Source organism: Cyrtonyx montezumae, unplaced genomic scaffold, assembly GCF_038088225.1.
Source record: "Cyrtonyx montezumae isolate F1298 unplaced genomic scaffold, pur_monq_1.0 scaffold_8, whole genome shotgun sequence".
Lineage (NCBI taxonomy): Eukaryota > Metazoa > Chordata > Aves > Galliformes > Odontophoridae > Cyrtonyx > Cyrtonyx montezumae.
The window spans coordinates 83661383-83684970 of NW_027072089.1; the positions used below are offsets into that span (position 1 = coordinate 83661383).

The window sequence follows — 23588 nt, forward strand, 5'->3', positions numbered from 1 at the left end:
CTCTGAGCCCACTTCCTTCACCAAATGCAGCTTAAAGAAAAGCAGGAACTCAAACTCCTGCAAGATTCCCTCCTGCATTTGGCCCTTGAGCTTTTGGGACTCCCTCCTCTCCATCACAGGTTCAACTTCTATATAGTTAAAACAATAACTTAGAAAATGAAATAAGCATGTATTCAGCATGATTTTTAGCATATGAAATAGTAATGTGGCTTTAAGTAGACTTTAAGAATTTAATTTAAGGGTGGGAGCAGCACAGGCCATGCTCAGGATGCAGTGCCAAGCTGCCCCTTAGCCTCAGTCCCTGCAGTCCCCTTGCAGAGTTATTGCCTGAGTAGAGGATGCTAGAGTCAGTGATGGTAAAACATTTCAACTAATCGCTGCAAACCCAAATCACAAGCATGAGATGGAAGCCCCATGGAGAAGGAAAGAATTGTTCTGCCAAACATGTGCTGACATTTCACCTCCATTTCAGTCCTAATGCTTTGCTCAAGGTAAGGATTCTGGTGCACCTCCTGTGCGACATGCTAGCAGCAGCCCCTGCAACGCACAGCAGCTGCCAGGAACGACCATGGAGGAAGCACACTGAGAAACTGCTCAGTGACTGTGAGGAAGGCAGAGGGGAAGAAGCAGGGCTCTCCCACGCTGGCTGCACGCTGCAGGAGGAGGCAAAGAAACATGCCAGACAGTTTCCCATCTCTATATCCTGATACCAGCAGCTTAACCTCACTTTCCCCTCCCTTCTGCAAGGCCTGCACACAAGCCATGGGAGAACGAGATGAAAGCTGGCATAGGGGAGGCACTGCCTGAGTCTTCCCTCACACTGCTGCAGCTTTTGAGTTGGTTAAAGAGACTTCAGGCACAGCACCTCTCAGAGGTCTCAAAGAGATTCTAAAACGTTCTGTTGCTTCTAAAAAGCTTTCTTGTTCAAGTTTTGGGGCACTGGAAGGCAGAGTAATACAAGTAAAACATCACTTGCTGTCTCTTGACTTAACAGAAACTTTGGAACAGCCATCAGCAGTTAAGAATATAAAGTGATGCATGTTTAAGAACTTTATTTCTGAGTAAGCAAAGGAGATGATCATGCAATTTTTAAAGAATACTGTTTTTTTTTTTCCTGAACACTGGGAAACTGAGGTGGACAAGAATTCACTACACATAATCTTCCTTCCATTCTTCCCCTAACCAAAACCCATTAGCGTGTTTCTTGTTTCAAGCACAGCATCAGACATGCAGGGGTAGGGAGATGGGAGTTGCTTACATTTGAATGGCACAAAAATGTTGGATGAAAACATCGATGGAGATTTCAAAATAACGCCCAAGAGATTCTATGTATGCCAAAGTTCACCATTGTGTTAGTATAATAATAATAATTACGAAAAATTAAGACCAAAAATACACTATTGGAATTCAAAGAAAACCAACACAACACACAATGATGTGAAAACATAAAGAAAAAAAGAAAGAGGGAAAAAAATATGTAGGCTGAAATCTGTCTATAAATTCACAGTACCCTATAAAATGTTCAGAGCCATATTAAACTGAAACCGTCCAGGCAACAAAAGCCAGCCTGGAGTCAGATCATCCCCTGTCCTGCATTACAAGCTGTATACCAAGAGAAACTCAAGCTACAAGGATCTTAAAAGGTATCAACGCTTAGCACATGCTTAGCACTATGTGAGTTCAAACTGCTTGAAACAGAAAACTTACACATCAAACAAATGGGAGAATAACTGTACATTCCAGCCCCGCATAGGCCCTGCTGCAGCATGTCTGTCCTCCAGTGGGAGAAGATGGTGTGCTTTGCAGCCCTGCCCTTCCCTCAAGCAGTGGGACATTGCAGAAAGCATGGCATCCAGCAAGCAGGTGCATGCCTCCATTTAATGGGAAAAAGAATACGTATGGCTGAATCCTAAATGGTGAGGGGAAAAACAGAAAGAAGGGCAGTGACTTTTTCTTTCTGTCCTGGTATCAAGAATGGTTTTTGTAAAAGCTCAATAGATAGGAGACCACTTGTAAGGGAACAAAGTGGATTTTTCACATTTTTTTCCCCTAAACTTAAAACCTGCATTAGAGATATTATGGATAACACTTACAAGCTAGGGGAAAAAAAAGTCATAGGGGACATGAAGGCCTCATTGTTTTTTCCAAACTTTGTATGTCAACACGTACACACACATAAAATCCTTACCTCCCTTCTGAGACATTATATCCACACAATGTCTCATGGAGAGGGTAAAAAGAAAATGTAGGTCAAGATGTTAAGATAGGGATTGCTTCAGAAAGATGAAAGCGTAAGAGGACTAAGCTTTCATTCCTTATGTTTCTTTGAGATTTCAAACAGAGTGTTATTTGATAATGGTTCCTTTCAGAAAATTGGAATTTAATACAGCTAATTATAAGTTAGAGAATTAATGTAGAGTCAGTACTCCAAGTGACCTGCTATACCATGCTGATGCTTTTTACCAGCATGTCCCCAGTGCTTATTATAGATCTTTTCTCCAAACACTGAGGCCAATCTGCTCTCACATTAGGCTGGATGGGCTGGGATTTGGGGGTGGGGGAGGAGGATGGAAAGAAAGAAATCGATGATTTGCAAGGCTGTAACACTGAGCCTGCAGCGAGCAGGCTGGAGCTGTGCTCGCAGTAAGGTGAAATGCAGGTAGAGATCCCACTCTGAAAGAAAAAAGCACAGAAAACAGAGGACAAAGAATGAAAAATAAAAGGAGAGGATAAGTGCTCTCTCATTTCTCGGCATACATTTAAAAAGACTGAAGAGAGGGAAAAGTACAAATAGAGAGAACAAGCAGCACAGAAAAGTAGAGAGGGGAGTACTTCTAATTGTCTATTATTAACATGGAAGCATCTGAAAATTATCTGACCTTGGAGTAATTGCGAGTTAAAAATGCTGACCTACATTTCACAGGGAACAAGCAGTATAAATCGGAATACCCCTCCAATCAGACACTGGCAACAGAGGCAGCTTTGATTTGGACCGCAAGCGATTCAGAAGCAAGCCACGCATCACTGTTTCAGAGACCTAAGTAAGTTTGAAATGCTCTATTTCTAGAGATAGCACAAAATGTGTTTGGTAACATCTGCTGCACATCACTGGTGAGAATATAAAGTAAAACTGCAGCTTGCAGAGTCTTAAGCAGGCACAGTGCTTGAGTGAGCTTTGAGGGGAAAAAATTTGCATTGCAGGAAGTTCTTCAATCAACAAGGTTCCAGCAGCATTCAGTTTTTTTTTCACTAGAGTTCTGGCTAAATACTAGTCAATATATACATTTAAGTTTTCCAATGGATGCGTGAGCGCCTCTTCTGAAGACTCCTCACTGAGTAAGTGAAGCTCTGTTTAAAGTCTCAATAAGAAGGGCCATAGCCAGTTTCTTTCTCAAAATGGTACCTACATTCAGCTACATTATAAGGTCATCTGGGAGAGAAGGGGGCGTTTCAACTTATCAGCAAAGACTTCTTACTTAATGGAGCAGATTAATTCCTCTGAAGTCATATTCTTATTTGGGATACCCCTACCTAGGTTAGAGCAGGACGTTCCCTGTGTCTGGTATCTGTCACCTTCCAAAATATTCTTCTACTGTCAGGAATAGCCTCATGTCCTGGCAGAAAACAACTCTCCTCTTGAATTTCTTCAGTTGCCTAATTCCTCAAAAGCTTCAGCTAAACAGGGCTCTACAGCCTGGTCCCTGGGCCTGGTGCTGAGGAGCACTAACCTCTGTTGAGCTTCTGTCTTCTGCAGAATAGCACCCACTTCTACAAGCAAAAGCACAGTGAGGGCCTTCCTATCACACTTAGAGCTTCAGGGAACTGAAGTCTCTCTGTAAAAAGACACAAAAGCAGTACTTTTCTTTCAACCTGAGTAAAGGGAACCAGTCCTGTGGGCAACACACTCTCCTCCAGTTTGCTTTTTGATTCCCATTGCCTGAATGATCTGGTAAACATAGCTTCAGGAGGGAAAATGGTCACTAGACAAGAGCTGAAAGAGCTGAAAGCTATTTTCCTAGAACAATTAGTAACATTTGAGTCTTAGTTTGCAGTGGCAGAATTTCAGTGGAAGTAGGAGAGCGCAAACCGAAGAGCAGTCTGTCCTTCTCAGCAGTCTGTTCCTTTTCAAGTCTCCCTGCAAATTTAGCAGGAAGTCTTCATGAGACTATCACCACTGAGTCCAAGACGATGTGAGAAACTTTAAATAGGAATTTAGTTAGCAGTTATAATTTTGATCCAGACAGATGGTAATCCAGCACCATCTCAACACCCGCTGCACCAAGAAAAAAAAAATAAAGACAGCAAAACCACCTTCCCAATAGTCCCCAAAACTCAAGTTCACAGCAAACACCTCGAACTCTAGCCTCCCCAGCAATTAACTAACCCCCCCACAAAAGTCTGCTTTCCAGGACATTCATAGCAGGCACCTCAATTTGTAACAGAAACCAAGGGAGTTTTCTATGCTAAACAGTGCAATTTATTCTACTTCATAAGCAAAGTACTTGTATACAACCCTGTGCTATGGTCTGGTTGCTAACGAACCTTCAAGATTCTTGCATGCCAGATTTACTGCACTGCCTCCTTCCATGCTGCCATCAAGAGAACTTTGTACCAAACTGTCTTCTTCCAGCCTGAGAGAGATCAACATCAGCTCATAGCTCAGAAACCTTTTTTCCAACAGGAACTTTTACTCTTCAGTTCTGCTCTCTTGCTAGTCAGGTTCTAAATATTCAAGGACACCACTATACTGTGCAAAGATCATCTATGAAAGCGTGCATTTAAATCTGCAATTGCAAATGGGCTCTGTTTATCTACTTATTTAAGACAGCACTGTTCTTTTCAATTAGAGATGGTCATCTCCGGGTAAATGTAAACTGGCATTTGAAGTTCATCTCAGCAGCACAATGGGATAAGGCAAAGCATCAGGGACAGGTTTCCATTCAAATAAAACTTGACAAGTAGTCCCTAACCACAAGGACCACAGGCACAGCTGCACAAAGGGCCATCTTCAATTGATCTGGGGGATGAGGAGAAGAGTAGCAACAGCTACGTTTCAAGAAAATCTGGAGTTCAAGCCATATTCTGTTCTATTCTTTATTCATAGCTTCCACCTGATGGTAATCTTTGCTGACCTCCTGAGACGTAGGGGCAGAACAACTAGGTAGAAGGCACCACATTTTAATTATGCTGGCAAAACTAAACTGTTCTTTGGTTATCAATAGATCATAACATTAAAGGGAAGCATCGAGGCACCTGAAAGAGGAACAGCACATGCCTGGATGGACACACCACAAAAATGGGCAGGAGGGAAGGGACATTAAGCCCTCCATGCACACTCACAACAGGAATATGTTCCTCACCCCCAGTCCACCCCCATATGCATCAGTTTTGAGGCTTTGCACAACACTACTGTTTCTTTCTGCCATATGGAGCCATAGAATGAGAGCTTGCATAAGGCTCTGAAACAAGATCCCAGCATCACAGCAAGGGAGCAGGAGTCAAGGAAACACTGACAGGGATGGAATTTCTCTTGACCTCTCTCTCCCATCCAGCAAACCTGCAGCTGAAATGCTTCAGTACAACTACGATGCCCTTTCCCAACGTCCTAAAGGAGAGGTAAAATGCTTCTACCATTGCTCTAACTCTCTTGATAACGCTGTGGTAACGTTTCTTCTCTAAAAAGAAAAAAAATCCTACGTTCTGAAGAAAGTGAGAAATTGTTTTCCTCCTGAGCCATCTCCTTTAAACTTCCTTCGATCTCTCCACATACGCAGCAGGCACAACATAAAACTACTGTGATGCTGATCAGCCCCGGCAAACAAAGCATCTTTAAAAACAGCTGACCATGAGAGCCTTTGCCTTTCACAGAATGAGAAAAACGGGATTAGATGCCGGTGTGGTCTTCAGGCACTGCTCCGAATGGCTGGCAGAGGCCAAGTCTTCCACAGGAAAAGTGGCTTATCTCCTGGCTTCCCGAATTGCAGCAGAGGTCAGCTGAAGAGGCTTCAGGAGCCTGCCAGCTCTGTCCCTCTGTGGAATCCTTGGCAGATTGCTCCAGCTGGGCTCCTTCCAGCTTTTCCCTTTTTTCCATTTTAGCGTATAGCTCGAATAAAGAAAACAAGATGAAGGCTTTCAAAGATAACGCAGTCATTCACAAACAGATGCAGAACAAAGCACAGGAAATTCTGAGCAAAGTAAAAAATGCATCTTGTCTGTTCAAGCCTTATCTGGAAGGACTTAGCCTCTTAGTGGACAGATCTGAAACATCCCAACTGCAGTGCTCGCTTAATGGTCTTGTGGGGGAAGCAAACAGGATGGGTGAGGGTGGAAATCCAACTGCCTTCAGCTCTTGGAGCAAGCTACTCCTTTCTATGTACCAGTGCTGTAAGCTCAGTCCGTGGGGTCTGGCCTGGCTTGACACTATCATCCCCTGCCACCTAAGTACAGGGCTGATACACTGCAGCTATGGATGGACACCCCCTTCACAGTATTAAAGTCATTTAAAATGAGAAATAATGGGCATCAAAGGCAGATTATTGAAAATGTTTATTCATCTAATTCTGGATACAACAGCACATTAACTGCCTGTAACAAATCTGTGCTAGTCAGACACAAAAAGAGATAAGTGAAAAATGTATGCGCATTTATTACGATGTAGAACGATCTGCTATGACTGAGCAGTATATGTGCTAAGCTCTATTTGTTTTCTAGAAAACATTTACCCTCAAACACTGGGAAATATCTGCAGTGTGATCAACCTCTCACCACCACCACCAGTCATCGAAAGGCAGCAGTTATTTCAGAATGCTTTCCCGGAGACCTTAAAATCAAACAGATTTCATAAAGACCAAACCAAAATGTGGAGGGGTTTGGGCTCAGGATGCAGACTCTCAGAGGTTGTTCTGAGCAGTAAAATGAAGGTGACTAATTCCTGCTTCTGTTACTTAAAAAGGAGACAGATTTTCGAGCTTTTCACAGTAGAAATGCCATGTTTGAGCGTGGGCTGATGACACCCAAGAAGAACTCAGCATCCATCTACAGAATTGTTCTGATTGCTCCAGATCCATTTCCACAGGCAACCTCTTCTTCTACAAGTCAGAGCCCAGAAACACACAAAATGGACAGTGTCTGAGGCCGCAATTAGGTGCTCTGGCAGCTGTGCCTGGCAACTTGTGGGAAAGGTTGCCCATCAGCAATTACAGCCAGCTGTCATTAATGTCTACTTTTTCTTTTAAAACTACTTTATTGCCAGTGCTGACGTGACAAGGCTTACAGCACGCGTGACATCTGTGCTGATTAAACACACCCTAATGGCCTGAAAAAAAATGTCCTGCTGGACCAACTATTTTCACTCTTCCAAAAAGCAAGCCATTTCTAAAACACCCCCCATGCCAAGAAAAAGTTGCTCCGGAGGTTATGGGACACCGGATAAACCCTCTGAAGTTCAAACCTATTAAATGCAGCCTTGCTCTAATACCTCAGAGCTATATGGTAAAAATAATTAACAAAAGCTTTATTCAAAGCTAAGCATGGACAGCCATGAGCAGTTTCAGATAATACAATTCCTCTTAGGACCATCTACAGCAAACTGTATTACACAGTCTGCAAGCTTGACCAAAACTCCTCTCGAGCTTTATGCTACTTCCCATTGTGCTGCTATTTTCTTCATGAAGTAGAGCATGCTGCCTCAATAACTGACTTTTTCTTTTCCCCTGTTGCCTTACTGGTTATATTCCTTGTTGTCAGTCCTTAAAATTAAAAGCACTACTTATTCAACGCATGATTTCTTTCTGCCAATTATGGGTAACAGAGCAACTACACGAGTAGTGAAATTTAACCCCCCTTTTACAACAGCAGATAAGGGCTCCAATCTGCAGACATTTTTCTCCACTGCAGTTTTAATAAACACTAAAATAACACTATTGATAAACACTGGCTATGGGACAGATGGAAAAAGCTGAAGTATCCTTCTCCCCACTTCTGTGCCTCCCGACAACTATTGTTGCTAAACAGAAAGGGACTTTGCTTACTTCTTCGGAGCGCACCATTGTGTCACTGCCTTCATCTCCAACTTGTGTCCAAATTTCACACAAAGAATTTTCCATCCCTTTTGACAGCACGATCCACCATGCTATGGCACTCCATCGTTTACATTACCTTTAACAGCTGCTTAATTATGTTTTGATTTCTATGAAAACCACAAGCTACCTCTTTATCACCTCTCAACGCAACTCAACAGCTGGAGAAAGCTGCCAGCATCATCATTTCCCATCCCAACACATCACCAGCATGCTTCTTCATCCACCCCAGGCTGCCAGAGTTTGAAACAATGTTCTCAAGTAGATCTCTCTGATTGTCAACATCCCGACAAAAAATTTGTCATCTAATAATAAAAGCAGTCAAGTTTGTTTAAACTTCCGTATCAGATAACCAGAGGAATGGCTGGTTTTCAGTACAAAGCACTACATCTCACCAGAGAAGGTACCAAGCCCATTTAATTTTCCATCACCTTGTGTGTATTTTGCCAAGCATTCCTCCAGATAACAGGTAAGAAAGACAAAATCCAATGTACACCTTGCTACAAAAACTTACAGACTTGATGTATTGTCAAAGAAGTTAAGTCTCACTCATTTACAAAGCATGCAAATAAGGACTGACAGAAGCTCCACCTTTTGACAGCTGCCAGTTCTACAAGGTATTTGAAAAAGCACTGTCCTTTTGGATGTGTATGCCTGACAAAAAGATGCCAGAGACTATGTTTAGGTTGCCAATTTTACAGCTGCAGAAAAACAGAAGGAAGCAGTCTACTTCTCTGCACTCAAGGATGTTCTCTGTACCGCTGATACAAACAATAAATCCAAGGCAGCAACTATGCAGAAACAACCCCAAATCAAGGAAAATAAAACTGTCCCCTAGTTGAGGCTAAGGCAAAGTTTTATTTTGTGGACACTTTAATATTCTGAATCGAGTTCACTGCATGGGCTGACAAGCAGCAGAACCACTACAAGACAGTGAGGAAATGGAAGACCAGCAGCTCTTACACCCACCGAACGCTTCTGATCCTTTTCCTCACCTTATTTATTTTAAGCCTACAATAACTCAGTCTCCTGCAGACTACATACACTCTTCTGTGGATAATTCATTGCTTTTAAAAAAGATTTTCCACTACCTACAATTAACAATATGCAGAGAGGCACAATTATTTTTAAAATTACTTTGACTAGAAATACACTCAAGGGCAATAGCAACTCCTTTTAGTGGTAGTGAAAAGACATTTTAAGGAAATTAATTATGCAATTCTGCTGTTTTCCCTATTAGAAAAATATGCACCTCTCATCTTTGAGAGAAAAGGGATGGCAGGTGTCCTGCAAGAGAAAATGTTCTGGCAGTCCTGGGAAATACAGAAATCGAATCAAGATGGGAGCACAATTTGGACATAATCAAATTGGGTAGAGATTACAGAGGGTATAATTTGGCCTACAGAATTTTTTAAGTGGTGATGATGGAAAAGGTAAAAAGAGCCTGTATCAGCTGATGAACAAGAGAGACCCTGGCAGGCTCAAGAACAAATTCTGCTCTAAAAACAAAGAAAGGAAGAGATATTTGGAAATTTTCAATGGAGCCCAGCCCCAACATCCTGTTATTTATTTGTTAATCTTTAAATGCACTTTCCAGCAAGCTCCAAAGTGAAAGTGACGTTGAGTGCCATGACAAATTTGCTCAAATGCTTATTTTCTGAACCTTTCAGTTGAAAACATCTATATTTAATCACAGTTTAAAACTAGTCAAACAGGCAGTTTACTCCAAATGTAAAGGGAAAACACTGTGAGACTGAAGGAGGTATTTCAGCTTCTGCAAATGCATTTTAAAAATCCACTTACGCTGACAAGGGTCCTTGGCACGCTTACAATCTGCTACTAAAGCTTAGGAGAGAGACAGACAGACATTACCTACTGTCAACAAATGCAATTTCATATCACTGATGGAGTGAAAAGCTCCCTAGACAAACATTAGCGTAAAACCTTCCTCCAATATTTAATTGAAGCTTTCAAAAATAAGAGAAATGAAGTTACTGTATCTGAATCATCACAGTGAAGGACAGGGGCTACCTTCTTTTTTTAAAAACACAGCCCCCTGGGGAGCAGAGCTGAAAACCTTAGGGCAGTGAGTATGAAAACACTTGAAACTGGACACATCAAACAAAAATAGCTCCCTGCTCCAGTCAGCGTGGTAGACATGGGATGGGTAGCCTTAGACATGGGAATGCAATGCTTCAGGGGCTCCCTGTTCCTCGCGTTGACCCATTTCAGCTCTTCAGTGGAGGGGACAACCTATAGCAAAAGTTGCCCTGGCATTTGTGTGGAAGTGGTTCAGGACAGGAACAGAACAGCACAAGAAAGGAATGGGCACCACAGCCAACTGTGGTCCAACTACTACCTCCATCCAAAGATCACATGAAGTTCCTCCACTGCTTAAGAACCTACATAAATGAAATAAATGACTTTAGGAAGTCTAAATGTAAGGTGAAGAATGTCAGAATGGAAATATTACATATTCTTACTTGTGACTTTATGATTTATTAGGCGTGCAAGACTTCTGCCTTGAACCAAAATACTCCCTCACGTACATTCAATTCCCCAACAAGCTTATGTGTGCCACACATTTAACCTAGTTGACACATTTGGAAATTGTCACGACACCTTTTGTATAGCTACTGTCAATGCACTCTATGCTTGAATAATTCTATTGTCTAGTTTGTCGTTTCTGAAGAATTACTAACCACCTTAAACAAACACATAAACTTGTGCACTTTTCTCATTTATGAAATGCCAGCACTTTTGGCCTTATCACTACTTTCTAAAAAGAGAGTTTAAGATCCATGACATAAAAGCTTGCTTTATGATGCACTCTTTTGACGTACTGGTTTTATTCTCATTAACCAACCAACAATTAACAGCTTTTATTGTGTGCAGGTTTCCCCCACCTCCCCCCCCATACACAGGCTTATTTCTCATCCTAAGCTACACAAGAAAGCTATGTTCCAGGAGAATTAGCTTACCTCTTAGATGAGGATCTCTGATATCACCATTCCAAACACCAATCCCTATTCTTAAAATCCTAATGCAAATGACAGGCAGCAATAATCAAAGTCTGTAAAGAGGTCCCTCAGGTTTTCCTGGGTGCAACCCTCTCTCCATAATCAGAAATCCAGTATCTCACTTAGGTTACAAAGGGTTTGCAGACAACTTACAGAGGCATTCCCTTCGGATTTTATACTCCCACACGCTGGACGAGAACATTGCAAATGTAGGCACTGCAGAGTGTCATTCTATACCTAGCAGGGTACCTAGAGCCAACACAAATATGCATGCAATACATCCACTGATACAAACTGCCATCTGAAATCCTTCTGGCTGGAGGGCTGGGAAACAAAAGCCAACCCACCAACAAAAACTCAGGAGTAAAGAAGGCAGGATAAAGAGAAGGAAAAACAACTATAGCAGGACAAAGACATAAGCAAAAATCCTCAATTGAAAAGGGTATGTAAAGAAGGGTAGGAGCAAGACAATTCATTACTCTGTTCTTAACAGCCCTTCCCAAACAAAACTATTGTGCAAGACTACTTTCAGGATAACATCTTTAATTGTGAGGTGGAGACAGCCATAGCATTATAACAGAGTTAGTCTTCAAAGCTTGTTTGAATTCTTCCATTTTTTATTTTATTAATTTGTATCATTCAGAGAGACATGGAAGTTAATTGTCTCTGTGCCACCACTGGCCTCTCTTTCAGCATGCAGAAACTCCAGTACAGAGAAGACTCCTGTCAATGGGTTCACCTCTTACAACGCTTAAGATGAGCATGCTTTTCACACTATCAATAAGAAAAGCACCACTGCTCTGGCTGCCATATCATTAGGTGTACTACTCTACTAACCGGCTGAAATATTTTGATAATAACGTTCATGCAAGTTCAGCAGCAGAACTTACATGAACTATAGGAGAAAACTGGCAAGCAACTACTGTAGCGTATTTATGCAACTTCTGTAGCATATTTATACAACTTCAGACACTCTGAAGCCATGAAAGTACTTAAAGACTACAACTGCAAGAGGATAGTGCATATTTTATCTTTTCCTATTGCCAGAAATCAGTACTTCCTAAGGAAGAAGTATACATTGCAAGCTTGAAAATATGTATAGGGGGATGACAGTTATAAAACCAGAAGAAAAAAAAAAAAGCTGCACTACAGATGGCAGCACCAAGATCAAATCTTACTGTACAGATGCTTTGCAAACATTGCACTCCTCTGAACTCTTACAAGTACAGGAGACCAACCTACAATTTTGCTTCTAGCGAGGAGCTCAGAGGGCTTAAACTGCTGTCAGGGCTATTCTTCCCACTCCTGGAAACGGTCAGATACTAGAAGGTGATGTATTCAATTTCCAGCAACAGAAGGAGCAGTACCCTTTAAGTTCACTAGGGACAGTGACAGGGTTGTGCAGCAAAAAACCTAAAATGGATGCAACCCTTGCCTTGAAAAGAATACGGAGTAGGAAGGGGAGTGGGGATGTTCAAGGTCATGGCATTCATCTTCCCAAGAAACCACAATGCATGATGTGGCTGAACATCTGCCTGCCGATGGGAAGCAGCAAGCAAATGCCTTGCTCTCCTTTGCAGGCAGCTTTTACTTTACTCAGTAAACTGTCTGTATCTCAACCCACGAGTTCTCATTCTTTTACCTTTCTGATTCTCTCCCCCATCCCATGGGAGGAGAGTGAGTGAGAAGCCATGCAGAGCTGAGCTGCCTGCTGGGGTTAAGTCACAGCCAGAAGCATAGAACACCTTTACATTTCAGCTAGGAGTTTTGGTTCCCCCCTGCAGAGCTGCAGGTGCTGAACACTAATAAAGAGATGATATTTAACTGCAGTATTATCTTTTGGAGCAATGCACTAGAAACACTGCTCCAATATGAAGACTACAATCAAAACATAATCAACAGATTTATTTATTATTATTATTATTCAACTCTAGCAATATGAAGCCATGGATCTAAAGCTAATCTCTAAAGTATTATAAATTCAAAACAGCTTGGTAATTTTTTAGGATGACCTCATTTTTTCTCGGTCCACAAAGACCTGTGGATTTGAAAACACATGGTTAACATTTCTTCAAAAGATGCAACGAGCAAACTTCATGCATTAATTGATTTTCTTAGTGTCACTGCACTGTATCAATCCTTCTCCCTTTTTCAAAGCTTTCTTTTATATGATGACACGCTCTTCTAAATACTATTGGATAAACAGAGCAGTGCTGAGACTGGACATTTAAAGCATCATGTAACAAACAGAAGGAATACAACAGAGTGTAATTCTAACTCAAAATCAGCAAATAAATAAGCCAAAACCCCCACAGAACTGATCACCAATTTTTGTGAAGGAGAAAAGGCACCCAGCAATACAATTCTTAACACCAGAGGCAAGCTCGGAAGACATGAGCCATGCCACTGCCAGAGAAAAACTGTGGCATATTCCATGCCTGGTACCTGCACTCACACAGCATTCCCAGCCAACTCACTTTTCATCTCAGCTGCCTTTGGAGAAACTAGACACCATAAAAACCTCAGTCATCCTGTAACCTGGCACACCATCAAAGCCTCCTAACACACAATTACTGTGCTTCACGCCTTTAGACTTTTTCCTTTGACTAAACAAAATCCCCACAATGGAGTAAGAAACTTTCCAAGAGAAATTGTGTTTGACAGAAGATCAATGATGCAGAGGTGTTGGAGGGGAAAAAAGGCAGCACTGTTTTGTGTACACCTCCAAGCTTATTAATCGCTTGCTGCTAAAGCTAGATGCCCCTTCCCATCAGATCAGTATTTGATGTTATTACTGAACTCAGAAGGCTGAGGTTGTCTTTAATCACATTAAGGAATTCACAATTGCTTACGCAATACAGTAACTTTATTGTGTTGTCTGCAGTTCTCCAGCCATTTGCTTAGGTTTTTGCCTAGTCAGCAATAAGCCTCAGTGAAAACGCAGTGAAATCTGACTCACCATGTCAAAAAATCAAGCTACATATAAATATGAATAACCTAACAAGTAAGCACCCAGCTGCTGCTGTAATGCATTAGCACATGTATAGTTATGCACATGCTTAAAATGAATTGCCATAAACTTCCATAAAGAAGCAAATAAGCTCTTGTGAGTGAAGAGAGAATTGTAAGCCTCTGCTCAGAAATCTGAATCCTGCTACTCATTGCTTTGAAGGCTCAAGCTAGCATGACAAAGCCTTTTTAAAAAGGGGTCCTGTGTCAGTCAGCAACTCTGCAAGAGATGCACTTAGGTTCACCTCCAGGCTACCATAGGGAAGGGGACAAGAAACAAGTGATAATGACAACAACAGTAATAGTAATCATCCTAACTCCTTTGCCACCTCCGGTCAATGTCAAAGGATGACATTAAAAAAACTGAACTCCCTTCAAGTCCTTATCATCTAGCTTTGTCTGCATCTCTTTTTAATGCTTTTAAACTCCCTGAAGAGCTAGCTACCAGAATCCAGTGTCTCAGTACATCTGCCCTCAGTCCTCTACATCTTTTTCACAGAATCATAGAATGGTTGAAAAGGGTTGAAAAGGACCTCATGGATCATCTAGCTTCAACCCCTGGCAATGGGCAGGGTCAACAACCACTAGACCAGGCTGCCCAGAGCCACATCCAGCCCAACTTTGCATGCCTCCAGGGATAGGGCAGCCACAACCTCTCTGGGCAACCTGTTCCGATAAGTCGCCACCCTCTAAGAGAAAAACTCTCACCTAACATCCAAACTAAACCACTCTGTCTTCATTTAAAACTGTTTCCCTTTGTCCTATCATTGTCAACCCACATAAACGTAGGTTATGTAGGTCCCATGTCACTTCACCTTTGGGCAACGGAGGACCTGAACCAAGCCCGCTCCAGAGTTGCAGGTCCTGGTTAGCCAGTTGCTTCCACTTGAATGACACTGAACAAGTACATTCTGTCTATCTGTCCTTCACCACCATAACTGATTCACTTTTCAGTTATCTCCTCATAAATTTTCACTGTGTTTGTAAGAAATCAGTTACCTTTAACTAGATACCATTGCTGTTGACATACACAGCGTATCAATGATCATGCAAATCAGAGAAGCCTACTTTTCTAACGAACAGCTTTGCTCTGGCATCCTGTCCGGCACCTACTTTTCATCCTTAACCCTATCTACAACAGTTCACCAGAAACAGAAACACATCGATTGTTCAAATTGGGCACTTTGAGTACTTTAGAAATGACCTCTTCTTTGTATTCTGAAAGGACACAGTGCATGCCAGATGGTGCACTGCTCACCTTTCTTGCTACAGTAAAGGAACTGCATTTGAAACAGCTGAGTTCTCGCAGAGATAGCAGGGAGGCAGCTTACCATTCACTGCCTTCAGGCTTCCACTAATGCCATCGCCATGTTGTCGCTTCTGTGCGTTCTTGAACTCCTTCAGAGATAAATAAAGGACCTTCCGCACCACCCTCTCCTCTGACCAGGGAATCCCATCGCTGTCATCCTGAAGAAGAAAGAAACAAAAAGATGTTAATTGTATGTATCTGAAAGAACAAATAACAAAAACAAACAACACTAGCTTAGAGCTAGACAGGTGATTTAAAAGAAAAAAAGAGAAATTAAAATACTGTGCAACAACATGCAGTCTAACCTCAAGAAGTACTAGCAGATAACCATTATCATCAAATCAGACCATCAGTTCCTCTAATCCCTTATCCTGCGAACAGCAGTAGCTGTTTGCCAGGTGTTAGACAGGAGGTAAAAACTTATTTGTTAAAATTTTCATAATGAATCTTTCTGCCTTGTGGAGAAATTTTAACAGACGGGAACTGCTCTCCCAGACAATTAAAATAAGGGGAAAAAAATTCCAAACCATTAAATTAAATCAAATGTTGCATAAAACTGGGTGGAAAGTTCTGTGAACCAACCTCACTTATTGCCATTTTGGCCTTGGCTTTTGCCTCTCAGCTCAGGATTTTACATACTGATATTCCATTATCAGTTCTCTGCTTAAGTGATTTATATTTATTGCAGAACTACAGTGCACTTGATAACAATGAAGTTGTTCTGAATTTATCTTAGCATAAAGTAAAGTGGAATTTGGCCCATGGGGCATGTGTTTTCTACTTCATTTTTAGAAGACAAATGCTATATTGTCAAAAGGAATACTAGTGTATGTCATATTTAGTATTTGCTTTAGTTAAAAGATTAATCCCTTGGAAAAGCGTTTCCCTAAAGCCTTTAGCATTCAAATAAATTAAGTCAGCAAATTGATATAAAGACGTAAGTGAAAACAGGTGCATTTAAAAAAAAAAGTACATCATTTTCACATGCCCTATTATTATTGTCTCGGGGTCTTTAAAGTCATTATTTGAGCACTCCTGTTCTTGAATTTCCCACAGGCTACATGACTGCAAAGCCAAAAAAAAAAAAATAGCACTTCCAGAGAGGACTTGTGTAGGTAAGTACAGCACAGCACATGGCCACATTGCACAGGAAAGCCCCAGCACCCACTCCAGGAATCATTAGAGCTTGTACCATACTGTGTGATCAAGAAGTGGCAAACACAAACAACTTACAGATTAAGCTTAGTTTAGGGTGCCCACTAGTAGTTTTTCCTTTACTCCCCTAGTAAGCATTCAGCTGCTGAATCAACTGAGATCAAAACCATTTCTCCCCCCCCCCCAGTCAAAAGACAAATGACTTGGTCACAAAAAAAAAAAAAAAGAAAAGAAAAGAAAAAAAGCCAAAACAATGACTGCAGCAGAGCACTTAGCATTTTGGCAGTGCAATCTGCCTTTCACACTACGGACCAGCTACTACGCTCTGAAAAGCACTGAGCTGTGCCCAGAGAGCTTCAGCACGCAGGGACCTCCAAGCCAAGAAAGCTAACTTTGTAACTGAATATCCATAGCAAAGAAGAAAAAAAGAGTCTCCAGGCAAGCATTTTAGAAGGACTAGTACTTCTAGTTGTTTGTAAAAACTGCTGTTGACAAAACAAGTTAGGTTTACAATTTTCCTGCCAACACAACTTTAAACCTCACCAGAACAAACGATACTGATTTTAATAGAAACGGCCCAGGAATCAACATTTATGTTCCTAGAGACAGAACATACTGAAAGTAAAGCAAGAAGGGAAACCTTCCTGGCAGGGCCTGGCTGGGCTTCACGCATTCAGTTTTACAACAGATCATGAGGTAACTAATTGAATCCCTAAGGAAACTGCTGAGTTAGGAAACACTCATGAACATCCATGGTATTTATTTGTCCACATTACAGACACAAGCCTGAGGTTGCCTCTTATTCCCTTCAGATGTAGAAATTCTTTATACAGAGGGCAGTAAACAAGAGGACAAGGACAAGCTCTAGCCATTAATCTGAGGCCAAGGTGAGGTATGCAGAGCCCTACATGAGACAGCACACCCCTCACTGCTTGTTTTTATGCACTTTAAGCCAGGTATGCAAAGGACATGAGCATGTAATTCTCCACTTCAGCCAACATATGTCCTACTGGAAGATGTGTTGCCTTTCTCAGTCTCCTTCAGGCCAAGGCTCATGAAACACCAGGACTGCCCCAAAACACTTAGGTTACCATCACCCAACTGCTCCTCCATCTCTCTGGGAGTGTTCCCCAAAGACGTGGAAGTGACACCAAAACAGCCATTAGTTCCTGATGCAATTAGCCCTTCATTCCCGCTCAAAACACACCAGAAAAAAAAGAACAAAACCACATCAAGCAATGAATTCCACTTAAGTGCCCTTCATCATGCCAAAGCTCGCCACAAAGAACACGTGGTGGTGCCTGTTGGTTCAGCGGCAGCACGGTGAGATCAGCTGATGGGACTGACCTTGGAAGATCTCCAGGCACTCGCTGCCAAGTGGCAGCAGGGTGAGCAACTTCTGCAGGGCTCAGCCAGGTCCCTGGGATGCACTGGTTGCAGCTGCTGCTCAGGAGGGTAGGAGACGACCATCACACAGAAGAGGCCTTATAGTTTGAAGGCCACCACCTCCTTGAAGTGCTTTAGTAAATGGTTGGAGGTCATCTCCCCCCCACAAACAACCAGGGAAGGAGCAGGACCCAGGAAACAGCACCAAGGCCTCTTCTGGCAACCCCTGAAGAGGCATAGCAATACTTCACAGCGCTTTCAATGCATGGAGCACACATCAGGCAGAACCGTATCAGCCTCATCCCCACATCTGTACCAGCGGCAGACTCAACAGAACTGCTTACAGAGGAGGACCTCCACATCACAGCCTGTGCCAGCCCATTTGTGCCAAGGCTGTAATCGCCATCGCTTTGTTGTGGGCTTTCCTCATTCCCATTGCCTGCCTTGCATAAAAGACCTCAAGCCCTCCAACACCGTGTTATCCAAGGTCAGCAAAATAAGAGGCTAAACCAGTGCCAGTGCCCACATTCATGTGGCTCCATATGTAAGAGCAATAAAAATCTTTCACAATCATCGGCTGCATCTCCCCTCTAGCGTGCAGCACAAAAGCAGCCACAAGCCAGAGAGCAGCTGACTCGGCGCCCAGCTGGGCTCTTGCAGGGAAGCAGCTCTGGCTCCCGACACTTTTAACCATAATTACATGGGTCAGAACATCCCTTCCTCGCCATGCCGCCGAGGGAGAGCCGCACCGCGCCTCGCTCCGCACTACCACAGTCGGCTGCAGAGTCGCCTCACCGCAGCAACGCGGCATGTGCACACCCAGAGCTGCTCAGAAACACTGTCGAGTGAAAGCCTTAAGTGATTTAATCTCTGTAGATTCTCAAAACAAAAAGAAAAAAAAAAGAAAGGAAAAAAAAATCGAACAAAGAGAAAACCACCAATCCCCAAAGAGACTGACTTGATCACTGCCTTTAAACATTTTCACGGGGAGTAGAGATTTGATAATAGATGACTCTCGAGGCTGGCAGAGAGGAGTACAGTAACGTCCAACAGCTGGAATTTGAATTCAGAAAAATTTAAGTTGGAATTAGAGAACAATTTCTTCAACTGTGCAAGTAATTAGCCATTGAAACAACTTATGGGGAACTAATGGACTGTCCATTATTGATTTAGACCCAAAAAAGCACTGAGTAACATCTAATACAGTGCATTCGTTGCTGCAAGCTCAGAGCCTTTGCAGTGTGGAAGGTCAACCTAGATTGTTTCTGCCTCCCAGTCTGGTAGCAAGATTAGCAAATACACTTGGTGTAAAAAAATAATAATAATAAAGGAAGAAAATTACCAGGGACTGAAAAAACAAACCTGGGACAGAATCAAAAAACCAAACTCGATCATTTCCTTTAAAATGCAAAAAAAAAAAAAAAAAAAATCAAGTCATGTCGCCTTCTCTGTTATGCCATTTCACGGAAAGAACATGTCATACATTTATATCTGAACTTCAGCTGGCAGGGCAGCCAAGTCAGAGGTCAGCAAGTTCAGTGCCAGAGGACGGGCACGAACACAGCCTCCTTGCACCTACATGGTGCAATCGTGCAGAGGGCTCCTCCTGGCTGGCAGCTTGCCTCCAGCTCCACAGCTTAAAGGGTACTGCATGCACAACATCAGCTCTACATGCTCCCCACTTGGGAAGAATTCTATGTATCGGTGTGTTTTTATATACATTTAGACTGTACGTAGTAATGCTTTATACATAACACTTACGTATTAGTATACAGATGTGCTACAATACACATATGCATTAATATATAACACATGCATAAATATAACTGCATGAAAATATGTAATACACTTCAATACGCAACTACATATTTGTACATGCATATACAAACATAAATGTCTGTATCTGTGTATATATTTGTAATGAAATCAAAACACCACCCACATCTCCCACCCTTCACCTACAGATTGGTGCTTGCTCACTGCAGCACAGCTGAACAGCTTGCTCGCGTGGCCTTCCTATTTCTGACATGAAATCCCCCCAAAGCAGATAGAAGCAGGAGGCAGGGCTCATGCTGCTCTCTGCTGCAAGCATCCCAAGTGCACACCAACTGGTGACTGGCTTCTCCATTCATTCATCACCAGATACCACATTCCTCAGCCTGGCCCAGCCTTGCCTTAAGCAAACAGGAGTCACAGTTCACAGGGTAAAAGTATGGCTAGAACAAGGGAGAATGCAGGCAGCACTCAAAGCTATTTGTTTTACTTTATGTAAATACTTTAACAGCAGTGATGGCTTTATTTGAAAAGTCAGGACTTTATAAGGTACAAAGATACTTATGAGTATGTGTGTTGTGACTCAGAGCAGCTGGCGTATTTCCAGCTCCCTCTTTGGACCTTTCCCGAGCACGCATCTCCTGACCCCATTCTTCATGCCAGGTTGCAGAAAGCAAAGTAACAAAACGCAAAACCTCCTTTTTTTTCTTTCCAGTGCCGTAGCCAATGCTCAGTCAAAATGACTGTGGCACCCAGTGCCCTAAATGAATATGCCTTCATGGTTCAACAACCCCCTGAGAGTTTTTCTTGCAGATGTTAAGAAGGTCATTTTGAAGCAATGGGAAAAATAAACCACAAGCTTCTACCCTTTCCTCAAGGATATTTTCAAGGGAAAACTATTTCAAAGGGTTGGTTTCCTTTTTTCCCCTGTGTTTAGCTAAGCAACAAAATGAAAATCTGTCTCCTGCATGAAAAACAGACAACATATTTTCAAAGATCATATAAATTACTTTTCATTTGAAGGACCAAAATGGAAATGTTTGTTTACTAAATTCAAGACCTGCAACAGATTTTGCCTTTTGGCTGCGTATTATCAATGGAAAACAGCTAGACCTGTTTTTCTCTACAAGCAAGCCAGACCTAAGAGAAATAAGTGGAAAACCTAGATACGACTTCCAAGACTGACAGAGATCGCTCATGCAGTCCCAGCCCAGTTACCACCACTGAGCACGATTAACACACATTGATTTACAGAGCCCACTACCTCTATGCACACATGGCATAGGGTGAGCCTCCTGAGAAAGTGCAAAGACTTACTGCTCAAGCAGCATGCAGACTCCTGTTGTGCTGTCCTAAGGTCCCATCAGCCTTCTGATCATCCCAAACATGCTGCTCCCATTGGACTGGCAGAGGAAATCCCCTGCTCTGGCAATGCGGTGTCAGCTCCGTCCCCATGCAGCTTGCAAGGACCAGACGACAGAAACTTCCCAGCTGAAACTCCCGAGCTCTCAGGACAATGATTTGAAAACAGATTCTAATTTATTCAAATGAAGCTGAATAAATAAAGATTTTTCTACTCCTTCTGGCAGCTATCAAGCAGCTTCAACTTCTTACAGCCAAGCACAGCACCTTGCAAACTGGATATCCCCATACATATCCCGAGCAGCATCTACGCAGCTTACTGCTTACTATCAAGGTCCTTCCACTCCCGTTTCCTCTGTGAATAAAGTTCACACCTACTTAATATTTAACCTTTTAATCAAGATTAACTACCCAGAGAGGATGTAGCAGTTTCTCGTTTAAAACAAACTGCTTATATTCAGTGAGAAAAAAATAAAACCTCATGAATGGCTTAAGTTGATGAAGATTGATACAGCTTGGAGACTTTATAGCACACTGACTCATGCCTTCTGGAAAATGTAATCTGTTCTGTCTACTTTAGGAAAATAGGTCATGTTTTAAAAATGTGCTAGCTAACATGAGGAAAGGGGAAATTTTCTTTATTAATGGTTCTGTTATAGTATTAAGTGCATCTGATAATTATAGCGACCTTTTTCCTTCCAAACAACTTCCCCAAAAAACTCATACTACATTATAGCTCCTGATTAGCAGAACTGGTGTTAATATGGCAAAGAAACAATGAAGGAAAATAGAAACTTCTCATCTCCCAACTTTTGCGCTCCTTCTGCAGCTTTCATCCCCTGCAGTCTCTGTTGGTTAGTGAAAATTTGCTGTTCCTGCCACATTGGGGATTTTGTTTCCTCCAAATTCTTCTAAAAGCAGCATAGAAGAGAAATGATCTGTTTTTTGGGTCACTAAAGGCCTAGGGCCTTTTTTAGCCCAGTGAGCTTCAACCTGCTCCTGCAAGAACACACGAGTAGGAAAAAAAAAAAATGCAGCCAGTATTTTCTGTCCAAACACAACCCACTAGTGGCTTAACACAGCCTCCCAGAATTGAGACAAAAAATAATTCTCAAATTTACCTCAGGCCTAAAAATAGAATATTTAGACAGTGGGTTTATGTGCTAATTGGCCCTTTTACATGAACTCAAGAGACCTCAGCTACATGTCTGCATCTCTAGCAATGTACTACTCAATATGAAACTAGTGAAACCTTACAAGACATCAACTGCTTCCCTTGCTGGTCTGCCAAGATAAACACTTGAAAGAAAAAATAAAGAAGAAGAAAAAAAAAACACTGCACCCAAACAAAGTGGGAGCAAAGCCAGGTTGAAAGTTGCCTGATTTATCATCTCAGAGCAGAAGTTCCCTCAAATCATCTCATACTGGAAGCAGCACCAGGAAGCTGCTCAGTCATCTGGCATCCTGAGAGCAGGCATTTCTAGCACTGCTGAGAACCAGCAGCGTGCACAAACTAGTCATGAAAGATGGCAGAGCACTGGACAAAAGGTTAGATGGTACCAGGTATCGCTCACACGTGGGCAGCAGATTTTGTCATCAGCGAAAGCACAATCCACCTTGTCCCCAGGCAAGGTGCAATGCCAATGCCAGCTCTTACGTGGCCGTCTGGCCAGCCTGAATGTGGGAAGTGTTAAAATCTCACCCCAAAGACAAGAAAAATGACTGTTCCCAGCCAAGTGAGCTCCCTCTCTACTAAGCATGTGGCCACATAGGAGCTACCTCTGGTGTGCAGGGAAAGCATGATGGCTCCCTTCAGCAGCAATCCCTGCTGTAGCACTGTAGACTGAAAAGGCCTGACTACCTTCAGAAGAACTGCCTTCTCCCACAGTGCTGAAGCAAAGGCCAGTTATTTCTGCTGGGGAAGTGAACAAATATATGAAGGGTATTTCTGTTAGAGAGACGCAGCTTGCAATGTTTCAGCTAGTTCAAAGCCTAATAAGGTATGATCCCCTTGACTATTCCTTGTAACCAACTTAGGCTCAAACAAAAGCTTCAATTTGATAAACAGGTTTCTTATTTGCCACTCTTAAAAAGGCTTAACCACCTTCAAAAGGGTATGCTGTACACAAACACACACCACCCGAGTATAATTTAAGCATCATTTCCTACACAGGTGAGAGCAGGACTAAAAGGAAAATCACACAAACAAATCTGAGGGGACAACACTAACATGTCATACTTTAACTTCCTGAAATGCCACAAAATAATGCGTACTTTTCTCTGATTACAGACTAAGAAAAAACTGCAGGTGAAATTGGATTGGAAACTTCTGCTAAGAAAAACAAACAATTTATTGCATAATACAGCCCTGACAGCCTGGGTTTCTGGATACCTATTGAGCCTTAAAAAAAAACGTGCTGGGCAGCTGCCAAGTCAACTCTTGGAGCCCTGGCACATCAGACATCTCAGACAGTAGTCAAGGCAGCCACACGCATG

The 23588-nt window shown here is 42.2% G+C and overlaps 1 protein-coding gene across 2 annotated transcripts in view; it reads right to left on the reverse strand.

Annotated features, from left to right (window-relative positions):
* The window catches only part of JARID2 (jumonji and AT-rich interaction domain containing 2), a 199752-nt gene that overhangs the window by 99162 nt on the left and 77002 nt on the right, over positions 1-23588 (reverse strand). For both annotated transcript variants that reach the window (XM_065752299.1, XM_065752300.1), the window contains exon 2: positions 15439-15574. In XM_065752299.1, coding sequence (XP_065608371.1) covers positions 15439-15574 — 136 coding nt within the window. The remainder of the gene's footprint in view (positions 1-15438; positions 15575-23588) is intronic.